Source organism: Tachysurus vachellii, chromosome 6 (genome assembly GCF_030014155.1).
Source record: "Tachysurus vachellii isolate PV-2020 chromosome 6, HZAU_Pvac_v1, whole genome shotgun sequence".
Lineage (NCBI taxonomy): Eukaryota > Metazoa > Chordata > Actinopteri > Siluriformes > Bagridae > Tachysurus > Tachysurus vachellii.
The window spans coordinates 12,094,949-12,109,105 of NC_083465.1; the positions used below are offsets into that span (position 1 = coordinate 12,094,949).

The 14,157-nt window shown below is 39.2% G+C and overlaps 1 protein-coding gene across 1 annotated transcript in view; it reads right to left on the reverse strand.

Moving 5' to 3' along the window:
• gfra4a (GDNF family receptor alpha 4a) overlaps positions 1–14,157 on the reverse strand; it is a 78,394-nt gene that overhangs the window by 5,528 nt on the left and 58,709 nt on the right. Inside the window, exons 2-6 of the mRNA XM_060871357.1 lie at positions 10,565–10,843; positions 10,382–10,462; positions 4,325–4,670; positions 3,085–3,194; positions 2,043–2,177 (exon numbers count right to left, since the gene is read on the reverse strand). Coding sequence (XP_060727340.1) covers positions 2,043–2,177; positions 3,085–3,194; positions 4,325–4,670; positions 10,382–10,462; positions 10,565–10,843 — 951 coding nt within the window. The remainder of the gene's footprint in view (positions 1–2,042; positions 2,178–3,084; positions 3,195–4,324; positions 4,671–10,381; positions 10,463–10,564; positions 10,844–14,157) is intronic.

The window sequence follows — 14,157 nt, forward strand, 5'->3', positions numbered from 1 at the left end:
TTAATTCTTCTTTATTACATTAACTAAATTTATGCCACATAACGTCTAGGTTGCAATTAAAAGCCATCATTTGGTTTAATTCTACCACTGGAACGTCACAACAACCTTTAGGGCATTTGGCTTCATTTTACTGTTGCAATGTTACTGGATAGAACCCAAAGCTGCAGAGATTTCAAGACATTCAGGAAGCATTCAGCTGACAAAAAAATCTGTCTTTTTTCTGGCTTTTATTAGCTAGGGTTGATTAAATTTATTCAAGTTTAGGATTAAGTTTTGCCAGCTAGCATCAGACTTTACATAGCCTCCTTTATCACACATGTTCTTTGCTGAATATTTTGTCATTTTCAGTGGGTTTTCTACTTGTGTTGTTTAAATGATAATTAAAAAAAACCAAACATGAAATTTTTGTTTCTACGCATGTATAAATCAAATTTTGTACTCTACATGTCTGCCCTGCTAAATGTAATGCAAAATATTGTATTGGTTAATTGTGTTTTAATAGACATTAGATTATAATTACTCCTAGGTGTGAATGGTGCATGCTGTCCTTGTGTCCCAGAGTGGATATGTATTCGTGCATCATTACCCAGTGTTCCTGGGATCCGCCACGACCATGACTAGGATAAAGTGGTATCTAAAGATGAATGAATGAATTTAGAAATCACTCATCTGGTCATAAATACTCCTACACAGACTGAACAATCACAAATACAGAAATAAGTAGAGAAAATTACACATAGCCCTATTTAGTGATTAGTCATCTTAATCCAACATTTCTTCTGTTAGATATATATCTGGACCCAGCACTGGGTTATAAATATGATACTGATTGTGATCCTGTATTTTTAGAATGCTGCTTTGTAGTTAAACACTATATTGTACACAGGCTTAGTAATTTAGTATTCACATTACCTTCAGTCACAGCTGACATCTTGTCTAAGGACTAACAAGTGTTTGCTTTGAGATAGCTACACATCTGTTTACATGAACACATGGATGTCTGTGATCAGGCGGTGTAGCACTAATCAGCAAAGGGAGAGGAAAACAGCAGCATTCTTCCCACCAAGACAGCAGGACCTATAATTCTACCTTGAATATCATCATGCGTTAAGCATTCTGGGCTGTTGGCTTTTAAAGCCTAAGAAAATGCAGGTTCAGCTGATATTCATAGATACACTACAGCTATTGGAACGAGGATTGAAGAACCCCAAGTCTGCATGTATAAGTGTAGCCCATAATACTTAGGGCTAAATATTTATGAATGTCAAGTCACTTCAGTGAAGTCCATTTGATTCCAATTTCTCTTTCTTAATTCAGGAGGGAAAGTGTCATTAACAAAGGGCTTTTAATCCTGGGTAGAGGAACATTTCACACTAGTAGTTTAGAAACAGTGTTAGCAGCGCGTTTTAATTGGGGTTATGAATCCCTGCTTTGGAGCAGGTTTAGCACCACTTTTGTGGTGTGTGAACTGAGGTGCCAAATGTCTACAGTGTAAACCAATACGAATTATGTAAGAATGATACAACTAGATGCTTCGTAACAGACACCTAATCAGAAACTGAACAACATCTGACTAATCAAGTGAAAACCAGGACGTAGCGACACTCGGATTAGTAGCGTCAGGCAGCTGAACATCATGGAAGTGTGTGCTGTTGTGAGGGGGAAATATATCACACTGAGTCAGATATTAACAGACGCCTGGTCAGATTTAAAAAGCAAACTAAATTACAAACCTCGGAAAGATAGCAATATCTGCTCAGGCAGAGAACAGCATACCTGTCCTTTTTTCCTCACTGATGTGAAAGTGTGAGACAAGCCTTTACTTTTACTAGTCGCATGCTGTATTTATCCGATCTCGGTGTCTGCCACGCAAATATGCAAATAAGAATTTTAACCAATATAGTTTCTATGACTACAATGGACCTGTGTGGTTTAGTGACATCAGTCACTTAGCAGGTTTGTGCTATTGTATTGTACTGTAAGTGATTAGTGAATGTGTTATGGCATATTTAGTGCATTATGCTTAGGGAGAAGGGACTCACTGAGACAGATGTTGTCATGGAAATGGATCAGGAAGTCATAGCACTGCTCCCTGTGATTCCCACTGGCTGCACACGAGCACCACGGCCCCACATTAGATGTGGAGTTATCCAGATAGTTTGGGGTGATAGTGGTTCCTGCAGACAGAGTCAGAAAAAGAGAAAATAAGTAAACATAATGATGATCTAATGCAATTTCCGTTTAGTCACAATATTCCTATTTGTGTGGACTGTAATGTACTGTAAAGTTTTCCTCCATTTGACTGGACTGAAATGTTCCAGATCACTGCATGCAGGCGTCTTGGCAGAAAGGCTCCTCTGCCTCTCAGAAACCCAGTTTGCAGTGATTTCACACATTGTTAGACAATCACTTTATCTACTACTCCAACATCTGTGGGGGTGCTGAAAGGTTCAGAAATCTTTATGTTCACACCTTTATACTATGTGTGTGGGTGAGAGGCCCAGAGACTGAGGAGGAAAAAAATGACTACATTGTGTACGTGTTTTTTACTATCCATAGTGTATTGTCTGCATGGATGTCAACTAGAGATTGAAGTTTTTTTTTCTAGACATTTCTAGCACTGTGAGATGTGTGAAAGTGTTTTCTGTTGGGAATAAAAATGCCAATGTCGTACTCATTGTCTGCATGGAGAGAGACTTGACTTACAGCTGAAAGGAGGAAAGTGGAAGTGCTGCACTTTGGTGCTTTTGTGACCTGAGATGGACTTGTTTAAAGACATTGATTTATTTTGTCCCAGAACACAAAAGTGTAACATCTGCACAGCATACCTCACAACATACTGCTTTAATGCTAAAGAACTAGGCCATGTGTCTTCTCTCTACTTTTCCCTACAACTCTTTCTCTAGTTCCCTCCCCTTTTCACTTTCTCAGACTGTACCTTCCTGCAAACATCATAATAAAGAATATAGGCTTAATAGTAGAAGTCACCTAGCTGAAGAAATAGCCTTTAAATTGAGTTTGTCTGAAGTGTTGTTTGTGTTTGTTGTGTTTGAGTGAATCTCTCTTTAAATTTTACGTTCTCACCTATCAGACCAGTGTAGGCAACGAGGCAGGCCCCATAGTTCTCTTGCTGGCAGCCGCTGGCAGTGAGCTCTGAGGGCTGGCAGTCATGCTTGAACTGGGCCCAACGAGATCTGGGAGATTCATAACAACACATCCATCATCCAACCAGCCAGCACATTTCTCCATCCACACACACACACACACACACACACACACACACACACACACACTTCTCTCTCTCTCTCTCTCTCTCTCTCTCTCTCTCTCTCTTCCCACTTTGAGTGAGGCAGTTGGTGTTCGTTTGGGTCAAAACCAGTCTCAGTTTCTTGCCATCGACATTCCCCAAATAAGTAGACATTGGAAACATGTGGCAATGACAAAGCAGTCATTTTGATCTACAAAAGCAATTAACCACGTAAAAAGAGTCACTGTGCCTTTTGTTTTGTTGAGTCCTGTCGAAACCAGATGTCATGGCAGAATTGTGCAGAGATTGATCTGTATTATTGTACTGAAACTTATTCCTTCTCTGCTTCTCTCTCTACTTGCATACACATACTGTACACACCTCCTGATTTTCTGTGCCTCTTCTTTGTCATCAGCCACATGGCAGACATCTATATATTGCTGGAGTGTTGCCATCATTTCCAGACAAAGAACTGAGTAATGGAAATCAGCCGATAGATTAAAGGGCTTGTCTGTAAATCCTGATTGTGTATGATAACGAAATGGTTGTGGCAGAAAGTGCACATGCTGTGTGATGCGGTGCCTTTCGCACATGCCTCTGGCCGAGAGTAGTAGAATTGTGATCAATAGGAGAGATAGATGAAAGTGTTTGTGTTTGTGACATGACAAGGGTGTGTGAGAGTGGGATAGCTGAGCTCTCATTTTCAACTCCACTGAGAGTCTTGTAAAGTGACTTTTGCTGTCAGTATACTCCCTCTTCGTTCCACTCTAATTTACTAGTTAAGTGCCACATCTTCCACAGCCCCATACCACAAAATGGCTGAAAAGCAATAAGCAGAAGGATGTTTATTCACTACACCACTTCCCTTAACTGAAACTGGGGCTGTGGGACTGTTAAAGAGTGTGTCAGATATAGCATGTCAAAAATGAAAGACTAAATTATATCCAATACTGCCATTAACATCCTACAGTACACAGGTTTTATTTGCCTCATGAGGTTGTGAGAGTTTTAGCCTTTTAAATCATCATCATTGTTGGCTGTATCTACATGGATGTATTACATGGATTGAATACTCACTTGCACACGAGGTCATCCTCACAGCTGCTGAGCTGAGTCAGGCAGTTGGGTTTTTCTCTTTCCTCGTATGAGCACGCAGGGACGATGGTCTGGCGGCGGCGCTCAGAGCATGCTGTGTCTGAGCACGGGCAGAACAGCAGCTCGTGTGTGTAGTCAGGTGGCACACGGTCAAAGAACTTTCGCAGGGCTTTGTTGCAGCGCATGCGATTACAAGCCCCCGCTCTCACCGATGGGGCGATGCAGGCCGACACATACTCTGTGCGCAGCTTCTGGCATGTGTCATCCACATTGCAGGCTTTAGCTGCATCCAGACAATGATTCACCGTCGCCATACCCGCCTCAGACTCTGCAGGATAGAGTGAAGAAAGAGAAGCAGAGTCATCGATCATTCAGCTTATTTATGGAACATGGAGGTGAGGTTCTGTGTGTAAGCACCTTACAGTCAACATACTAGTCATCACATGAGCGCACAAGCTCACCCCACTGGTACAAAGGTTTTTTACAAACAGTGTTTATATCTAAAAATTGGCAACATACACATCGAAGTGGACTTAACAGAGTTATTGATAGCATAATGCAACAAATGTGTTACATTAACTTGGTAATCAGTATTAGGTGTGCAACATATGTAGAGACCACCAAAATGAGGATTGATGGATTATTAGTAGATTATCATTTGTAAATTTGCTTTTGGATATAATTTATTTTTTAAACAAATTTCAATTTCAATTAGTCTGCTATAGGATTTTATCCCCATCTGTATGTAACATTCAAGTGACTGTAATCTAACTGTCAAACTGATTTGTGCAGCAAAGGTTTGAAGCCAAAATGGAACAAATTACATTATCTACAAGAGATTTTGCAAGTACAAATAGTAAAAAAAAAATTTTACCTGCTGCCTTTAATTCCCCCTAAATCAGTTTATTTCTTTTATTTTGACTTTTTGGAGCTGGAATTATTTTTTGCTTCTGTAATTTTTTTTTTGTTACATGTATGCTCAACACCTAATCATGCATGAGCATTCAGTGCTTACAGGTTGCTAGTTACATGCTGTCCAGCTTGAGCAGGAATGGATTTTCAAAATCATATGAGGTGTGTTTGCTGTATGATATCTGTATGCATCTGCTCATGAAAAAATAATACATTCAAAAAAGAAAGAAAGAAATAGTAGGAAGGAAGCGGATCATATAGCAAATGCAGCCAGTTTCCTGTTCAAGTCTTTTGGGTATTCCTTGGAAACTGGGAAAATTGGAATCTTTTGGATAACTTTTTATATCTTAATCTAATATTTTTTATCTTAACTTAATTTGCAACATTCAAATTTGAAACATCTCATTATGGGACATAATAGACTCCATACAAAAGTTTCTATCTTTCACACGTCCTACAGAGGAACTATCCAGTGCTGAAAATCATCCACTTCGTGAAAAACATCAGTCTGCTTACTGTAATATGTTACACCCCTGCTACATATCAGAATCTTATCTCTACAGCTCTATGCAGGCACAGTGCCTCACACCTTCAGGGACGGGGCTTTGATTCCTGCATCCTCCCTGTAAGTGTAGAGTTTACATGTTCTCCCCTTGCAAACTCTCCCCCTTTGGACAAAAACAAGACAACTCATGTCATATATTATTAAAGGGATTTTGATAAGTAAACCGTTTCTTGGGAAGTTTATATGTAATCTGTAGATGACAGAACTCTTGAGAGTTTATCAGGTGGCTGACAGTGTGGTTTGCACTACAGTATGTGAAGTGAGTCATGTGCTTGATGACTTATGAACTAGGTCTGCAGGTGCAGGAGACATTTCTCAGCAACCTTATTTTGTCCAGCCGCATTTTGTGGATGCATCGATATCAAAAACACTCCTTCACTGAAGACATGAGAATGCTGCAGTCAGGAAGCTAAGCTCAGGTAAATCACTGTGGTGAAAAGTCACAGGCTTTTACAAGCCTTTTTGCCCTGCCTTCATATCCTCACTGAGGTTTGCGAAAAGTGAAAACTGGAGTGTAGTGCTTCACGTGGCACCTCATTACCCTGAGTGAATGTGTAGCGGGCCTTTTTTGCACATACATACAACTGCCTTTTCCATTTAACATGCTTTTTTTAAGGTGTTGCTGAAGCTATCAATGAAGCTGTTTTTGCAGAACGTATATAACAAAATTAACACTTAAACCATGTGATATATATACTGTATATATATATTCCAGCTCACTGTTTCAGAAACTGATAATGATATTGCCATGATAAATGGAGGTATAATATCACACTATCGAGAGAGAGAGAGAGAGAGAGAGAGAGAGATTGAAAGAGAGAAAGAGAGAGAGTGTGTGAGAGAGAGAGAGAGAGAGAGAGAGAGAGAGAGAGAGAGAGAGAGAGAGAGAGAGAGAGATATTGAAAGAGAGAGAGAGAGAGAGAGAGAGAGAGAGAGAGAGAGAGAGAGAGAGAGAGAGAGAGAGAGAGAGAGAGAGAGAGAGATATTGAAAGAGAGAGAGAGCTCCCATGTTGAAACGAAATCAAACTTCAATCAAATCATATCACTGCTGAAGTTAATCATACCAGATCAGTAGTGTATTGAGGTCCACTGGATCATTATTGCTTGAATTGTATTAAATTGTATACTATGGAGCATGATATGTGAAATGGGGAGATTCTCACAGTACTAACACAACACCCATCTTAAATCCCTTTACACAATATTAATGAATATAGAATGTGGTTAACTATAAGAGAATGTCAGTCCTTCATGAACGGTGTGCTAATGAATAGAACATGAGTAGGAATAAAAGTTGAATGAGTCTGGTCTCTGTATCAGGGAGAAATGTCCCAGCTGAGACTGCTTCTGCTGCTGCTTCATTTTTCATAGCACACTAATGTAGACCATTGAGACAGACTGCTAGCGTTACTGCTCTAGAGCTCATTGCATCATTTTTCTTCCATTCTCTCACTCCGTCTTCTCCATCTTCTGACTCTCCGTTATACCATTTCCTCTTTCTGATCAACTTCTTCTTCGTCTTTTTAATTCAGACATTATATCCATCTCTCTCGATATGAAGTTATCTGCTATATTAAACTTCCTCCATATGCTCCACCCTTAAAAGTGATAACTTTGTGGAGTCCCCCCTCTATACTGTAGGTGCAGTAGTTAATTGCTGTTTGGGACACAATGCTGTTTCATAAACTGGAGGCATTGTTTTTTTTTCCTGCTCAGTCATTGACACTTATGTAAACAAGTGTAAGTATTGCAACACATTAATGATGAACAGATGGTCGGAGCTACAAAAACCTGCCCATACAGTTTCATTTAGGAGCTGCTGTTCGATTGATTTTGTACATTTGCAAATGCAAACAAATAATAATACACCAGTCATGGGTGTAAAACATAAAACTACTTAAATGCTAGTTAACTAGTTAACATTTTCTGCAGCACCTAAAAAAATTAAGACCCAAATGCCCAAAATAGCTAAAAACACAATTTATTAAAAAGAACATAACACAAAAACACAAAACCAGGAAACACTGGGAAAAAGAAAATGGAAACGCGACAGAACAACAAACAGAGCACTGACTATGCAAAGACTAATAGGGATATATAAAAAAGGATTAATAGGGAGACAATTAGACACATGATGGACATATGAGGGGCAGGTGTGCATAGGCAGGAAGGAATTGGACAAGGGTGGGGAACACAAAACATAAACAAACGCACATTTTATAAGTAAAAAGTCCGGGTGTGATCCTGACAGCACCACTTCCGGTGATTTGAGCTGTTCATTTAAGCTACATTTGAATATTACTAAATATTTCATATTTGACCTTCAGCTATAGTTCTAGATAAGCTCACCTGTTGCTGTGGCCATTTTTTTCATCTTGGAGGTAAAGATGTTCCCTTTGAAAATAACCATTATAAAGGGCCCTTCAAAGTAAATGCTTTTCATCACATCTATTTCGTACATCCCTCCAAATGACTGCTGTGAGCAGTTCCCCTAAAAAAACCTGGATTCATCACTTCTGATTGAAAAGCCCTCTTGAATCCTTCTTCTTCTTCATTGCAAGTCATGTTCCACTATTCTCTCTTGTTGTACTGTGTTTAGAGAGGACTGTAATCAGAGAGCACTTTGGCAGCATTTTATTTTCATCCATCATTACTGGAGCTTTTCCTTCACAGGCCACTGATCAATACACTGTTGATCTTCCTCACACCAGCTATTGTTACTCTGCTACTGAAACTCATTCTATCTTTGGAGCTCACAGTCTGTGTCGTAACATTACCTAAACTTCTGTTCTGACACAACCTCCAGCATCCCTTGTTCCAGCTTTAACACACACACATATGCAAAAGTGAAACTGTGTAGTTGACAGAAGATTTTTTGTGCTCATGTATGAGACTTTCTTACTGTGTAAAAAAATGAGCAAAACACCTTGTTAAAGGGGCAGTCTGACAAAAAAGTGAAGGAGATAACTGTTGATCAAAATTGTCTGTGAGAAAATCTTTTACTCTTTTAAGATCAAGCTTTCCTCTAAATATCTTCCCTGTTCCCAAATCAGTGTATGAGTGTATTCTCATGTACTCAATATCCTGAACCTCAACGAAGGTCAGAATACGAGAAAGTGTAACAAGCACATGGAGTATACTGGCTAAAATAAAATGTTTTAATATATAGTCAATATATAGTATTACATAGTATATGTATATGGAATTCCATTGAATAAACACTATATATTTTATGTTTCATGGGAATAATGGGCTTAAAAATTAAATTTTAGCCCATGTTACTGTCCTAAATTCGATATCTCAGTGTGCGGTGCTGATCCTGGGTGTGTGTCATTCTGTAAATGTTACTTCCTGCAGGTTACATTTGAAATGATCATACTTACAGTATCACCAAAGTGACACCAGTGACACCATGACATGACATAACAGCCTGGTTCACCCACGTAAAGCTGAACTTCCAGCTGCCATCTGTACATATTATGACCCATGAGATGGTGTGATATCTCATATCTTATATGTGTTTAGGTGTGTGCATGTGTTAGCAATTTTTCAGTGAAAGGAGTGTGCTTGCTAAATGTAGTATTTGAAAGCTGCAATCGTTAAACATCATGCCTGAATAGTCCACATTTAAATCTTTAACATTACTGGCAGAAAATGAATCTTTGTCCTTCAGTCCTAACAGTTTTGTGTGCGTGTGTGTGTGTGTGTGTACACGCTTGTGCATGTTTGTGTGTGAGTGTGTTTGGGGGTTACTTTTGTGCATTTGTGTGTGTGTATGTGTGTGTTGTTTGAGGTTGCTGATGAGTAACTATCTTATTATGTTCTGCCCTCCAGGCCCATATAATTCAGCTCATGCCTTGAGTACCTACAACCGCAGACTGACAAACTGACAGTTTTATTTGTGTGTCTGTGCAATAACATGTTTCTATCTAAACCTTGTTTGAAGCATTGGTCAGTGTATTCATAGAGAGACAAAAAGACACAATGCTAACTGGCAGGTAAATAGACAGCATTCAGAGATAAACATGCAGCTCACCATGTCTCTTTCAGTACAGATTTTAAACTTCATCATCTCATTTTGCTTCATACAGCACACTGTTGTCTGTTTTCATTTTTCTGAACTTTATAAACCCTGTAGGAATCGTCAGGAGGTCGAGCTTTACACAGTTTACCTTGAATTATCACCAAATAATTCATATCACTGACTAAATACTATGCTCTTAGATTTATTTTTTTGATTATAATAAACTGAATGTTTAAATGTTCATAAATATACTTCTCAACTAGAAAACATATTAACAAAATGTGTGATATGCACACAGCCATATGCCATGGAACTAATTAGAGAAACATGAATATGTATGCAACAAATTAATGTATAATTCACAGATCAGGCAGATTTAATTACAGGTTGATATGATTCAACATTCCTGACAAAAGGTCACAAATCTGTGTGAAGATGTTGACACTGATTACCTGTGTGTGTGTGTGTGTGTGTGTGTGTGTGTGTGTGTGTGTGTGTGTGTGTGTGTGTGTGTGTGTGTGTGTATAAAAATACATACCTGCAGCAATGGAAGCCAGTCGAACATAATCAAACCCTCTTTCCACAGGCTCATATGGGTAACTCTCTACAAGATTCAGTCCTGCAAATGTATACACACACACACACACACACACACACGTATGAGCTGGAACTTAATTATTCAGTAAAGTGGCAATGTGTTTTGTCCTGTGTGTGCGTTTACCGTGTATTACAGACTGCTTGAGGCTCCAGTAGATGCTGAGGCAGTTCTTCTCTCTCTTCATTCCACGTTTACACTGGCAGCGGTGGAGGGGACTGGCTAGCAGAGCAGTCACCGCGTTCTCGCAGTGATTACGAGCCCCTGGGCCCAGCTTCACACTCCCTCCACCTGCCACACACTGACGCAGGGTTCGTAGTCGTGGACTGCAAGCCTCATCACTGGAGCATGAATCGCCTGCAGTCAGGCAGTCCCACTGCCCCGCCGACACCAGCCAGGGTACTCCTGCACACAGGAAACAGGCAATTACCCCACACTACAGTGGCGCTACATATATATTAGTGTTTGCCATGCTCCAAGAATCTGGAGCATTTACATTAGCAATAACACTGTGGTACATCTCTGTAATGCTTGGGTAGCATATAAAGTCATGTGACTATTCCAGCAAAATAAGCAATTTTCCCACGGAAATATTCATTTATTCATTTTCTACCGCTTATCCGAACTACCTCGGGTGCCTGTGCCTATCTCAGGCGTCATCGGGCATCAAGGCAGGATACACCCTGGACGGAGTGCCAACCCATCGCAGGGAACACACACACACACTCATTCACTCACGCAATCACACACTACGGACAATTTTCCAGAGATGCCAATCAACCTACCATGCATGTCTTTGGACCGGGGAGGAAACCGGAGTACCCGGAGGAAACCCCCGAGGCACGGGGAGAACATGAAAACTCCACACACACAAGGCAGAGGTGGGAATCAAACCCCCAACCCTGGAGGTGTGAGGCGAACGTGCTAACCACTAAGCCACCGTGCACCCTGGCTAGATTAATTTTTGTTTTTAAAATAATACATTGAGTTTTTTCATTGACGTCATTTCCACCTGTGGAATTGCTTAAGCCGACCCTCAGCTTTGGACACGAGTGAGGAAGGTATGTTGCAAATTATGTTATGTTGGAATTTTACGTTAACATCTGTTGATGACATGTTTTAGTGTTGGTCGAGTCATGCAATATGCTTAATTGTTGCTATTTGTGTGTATATCTGGAGTGTTTTGTTATCGAGCTGTATGAATTCTGCTCAAGTGACTGCCATTTTACATCATACAGAACTGAGGTATTGATCCTTCTCCTGTCTTTAAAAAACTGCACACATCGTCCAACAAAGCCAGAGGTGTGGTGGGATTTCTTTGTGGCACCAAACGAAGTACGTTACATGGTACGATGTGGTTTGTTCAGAAACTTTTGACTAAAATGTGTAGTTTAGTTACACATCCATAGATGTTCAGGCTCAAGTTCACTGAAGTGCAATCAGCATCACTGTCATCACCTAATGATAAATCATGCCCCTGTGTTTTAAGGATCTGTAACACCTGGAAGCTAAAAATGTCCCAGTTTTTCTATGGCCTGCATAATCACCAAGCATGTCACCCTGGTGGCTCAGAAGCACAGACAGAACAGTTATAGCTATCGAAATGGGATGAGGAAGATATCCAGAGGTAAAAATCGCAATGATCTTCATGTGAGGAAATTGTTATACTATAAAAATCTGGAGATATGTTAGCATAATTAATATAGTTACATACTATATAACATACTATATGAATCATTAAATAGCAGAGACCAGTGAGCAGAAAAAAAATGGCCAATATTAGAACTTAAAAATAATAATTTTCTAAACAGGAGAAATTCTACACCATTTCCTCTACTGGTCATAAACCTTTTCTTGTGTTGATAAATTGAGCCACATTATCAGGAAAATGTCACTAATATTGTTTGGGTAATATGTAAATCCTTGCCTGTTATTAACCTGTGAATAATAATAGTATTTTCATTTATCAATTCCTAATCACAGTTGTTTTTATTTTTGTTTTTGTTTTTGTTTTTGTTTTGTTTTTTAAGAAACTTGCCATTTTAGAGTTCATTTAAAAACTCCACACATCAGTTTGGACCTACAGTAATGGCCAATTATGCTGGGATCATATTTAATAGGAAGAACCTTCACACACATACTAACAAATTTAGCAATCTATTCACTGTGCTATTAATATGATGATAATCCTGTTAAATGAAGCAACATTTGTGAAGTAGTCACTTTTAAAAATACAAACAAATTAAAGCCCAAAAAATAACATCAGAATACAAATTAATTACATACTCAAAACTATCTGCTGTATATTAAAACCCATCAATTCAGTGCAGCTGTTTAATGTCACAATAAGAGCACGGAGGAAATGGTCGTGATGACCTGCATGTCAGATCGCAAGGGAACAGGAAATTTAAACATCACAATATTATGTCAAAATCCTGTCCTTAGTGTGGAATTATTTGTCATTTTTAAAGAATTTCAATAATATTTGTGTACCAACAGTCCGTTTGTTATCTAAGGCAGTGTTGAATCAAGTGTTTAAGGCTCTGGGTAATTGAATGGAGGATTGAAGTTGAAGCCCTAGCACTGTCAAGCTGCCACTGTCAGGCCCTTGAGCAATGCCTTTAACCCTATCTGGTCCATGGGCACTGTGTCATGGCTGACATTGCACTCTGTCCCCAACGTCGAAAGTTGGGATATGTGAGGAAATAATTTTACTGTGCTGTAATGTATATATGACAATGGCTGCTTCTTTTTCTAATGAATTAATGAGATATATCTATAAATATATATATATTTATAGAATGCCCACAATGAATTATAATAAAAGTGTAATAGTGGCATGACATAGTTAGTGAAGTAATGACACCAGGAACTAAGATAAAAATTTATTAATGGTCGCCGATTGCATTTGCTTGACTCCACAAGGAATAAGGAATCTTTATTAAATGACACTTACATGGCCACCATCAACTCATCTATACTATCAATGTATAATATTGATACAGTGTCTCTGATTTCAAGTTTGAGACTATTGTTTATGTCTGATTTGCCTACAGCAACACTGGAGTTACCCTTGAGTAACACAGAGCTGCAGTGATATGCACATCATGAACAGCACATGAAGTAATTCCTATTAGGGGAAAAGGAAACTTTGCACACTGTCATAAAAAAGGTTTCACTCAAATGTGATTCTGTCTCCTGCTGCTGTTTTTTATTATGCTCGAGAGCACAATATTTTCATTATGCTTGAGAGCTCAATGTTTTCATTATGCTCTATAGCACCGTGACTTTTCCCTACCTAACGTCATGATGTTTCATGAACAGATATCTACTCCTGCACATGTACAGCTTTTCATGACACAAAGAACAGATGAATGCAGTGGTGTGTGATCTAAAGTCTGGCCATATCTGCCAGCGCTTAATGATTTGGCATGATTTTTTCCACCATGGTTGTCGAATTTTTCAGAAAAGGCAAATTTTCACTGCCGCTTTCATCAGACAATAAGAATAAGCCCTTTATTTTAAGACTGGAGACAATTAGCTGATCATTAGCATCGATGTATATCGTGGACTGCTGCAGGCTGTCAAATGAATGTGTTGCTGCTATGAAAAGACTGCTTGACAACCGCTTGTCATTTTGTTGGTTGCCAGATGTTCAGTCAACAATCACACAATTATGTTTCATAGAGCTGCTGTGGTACTGTTTAGTTTATATAGTC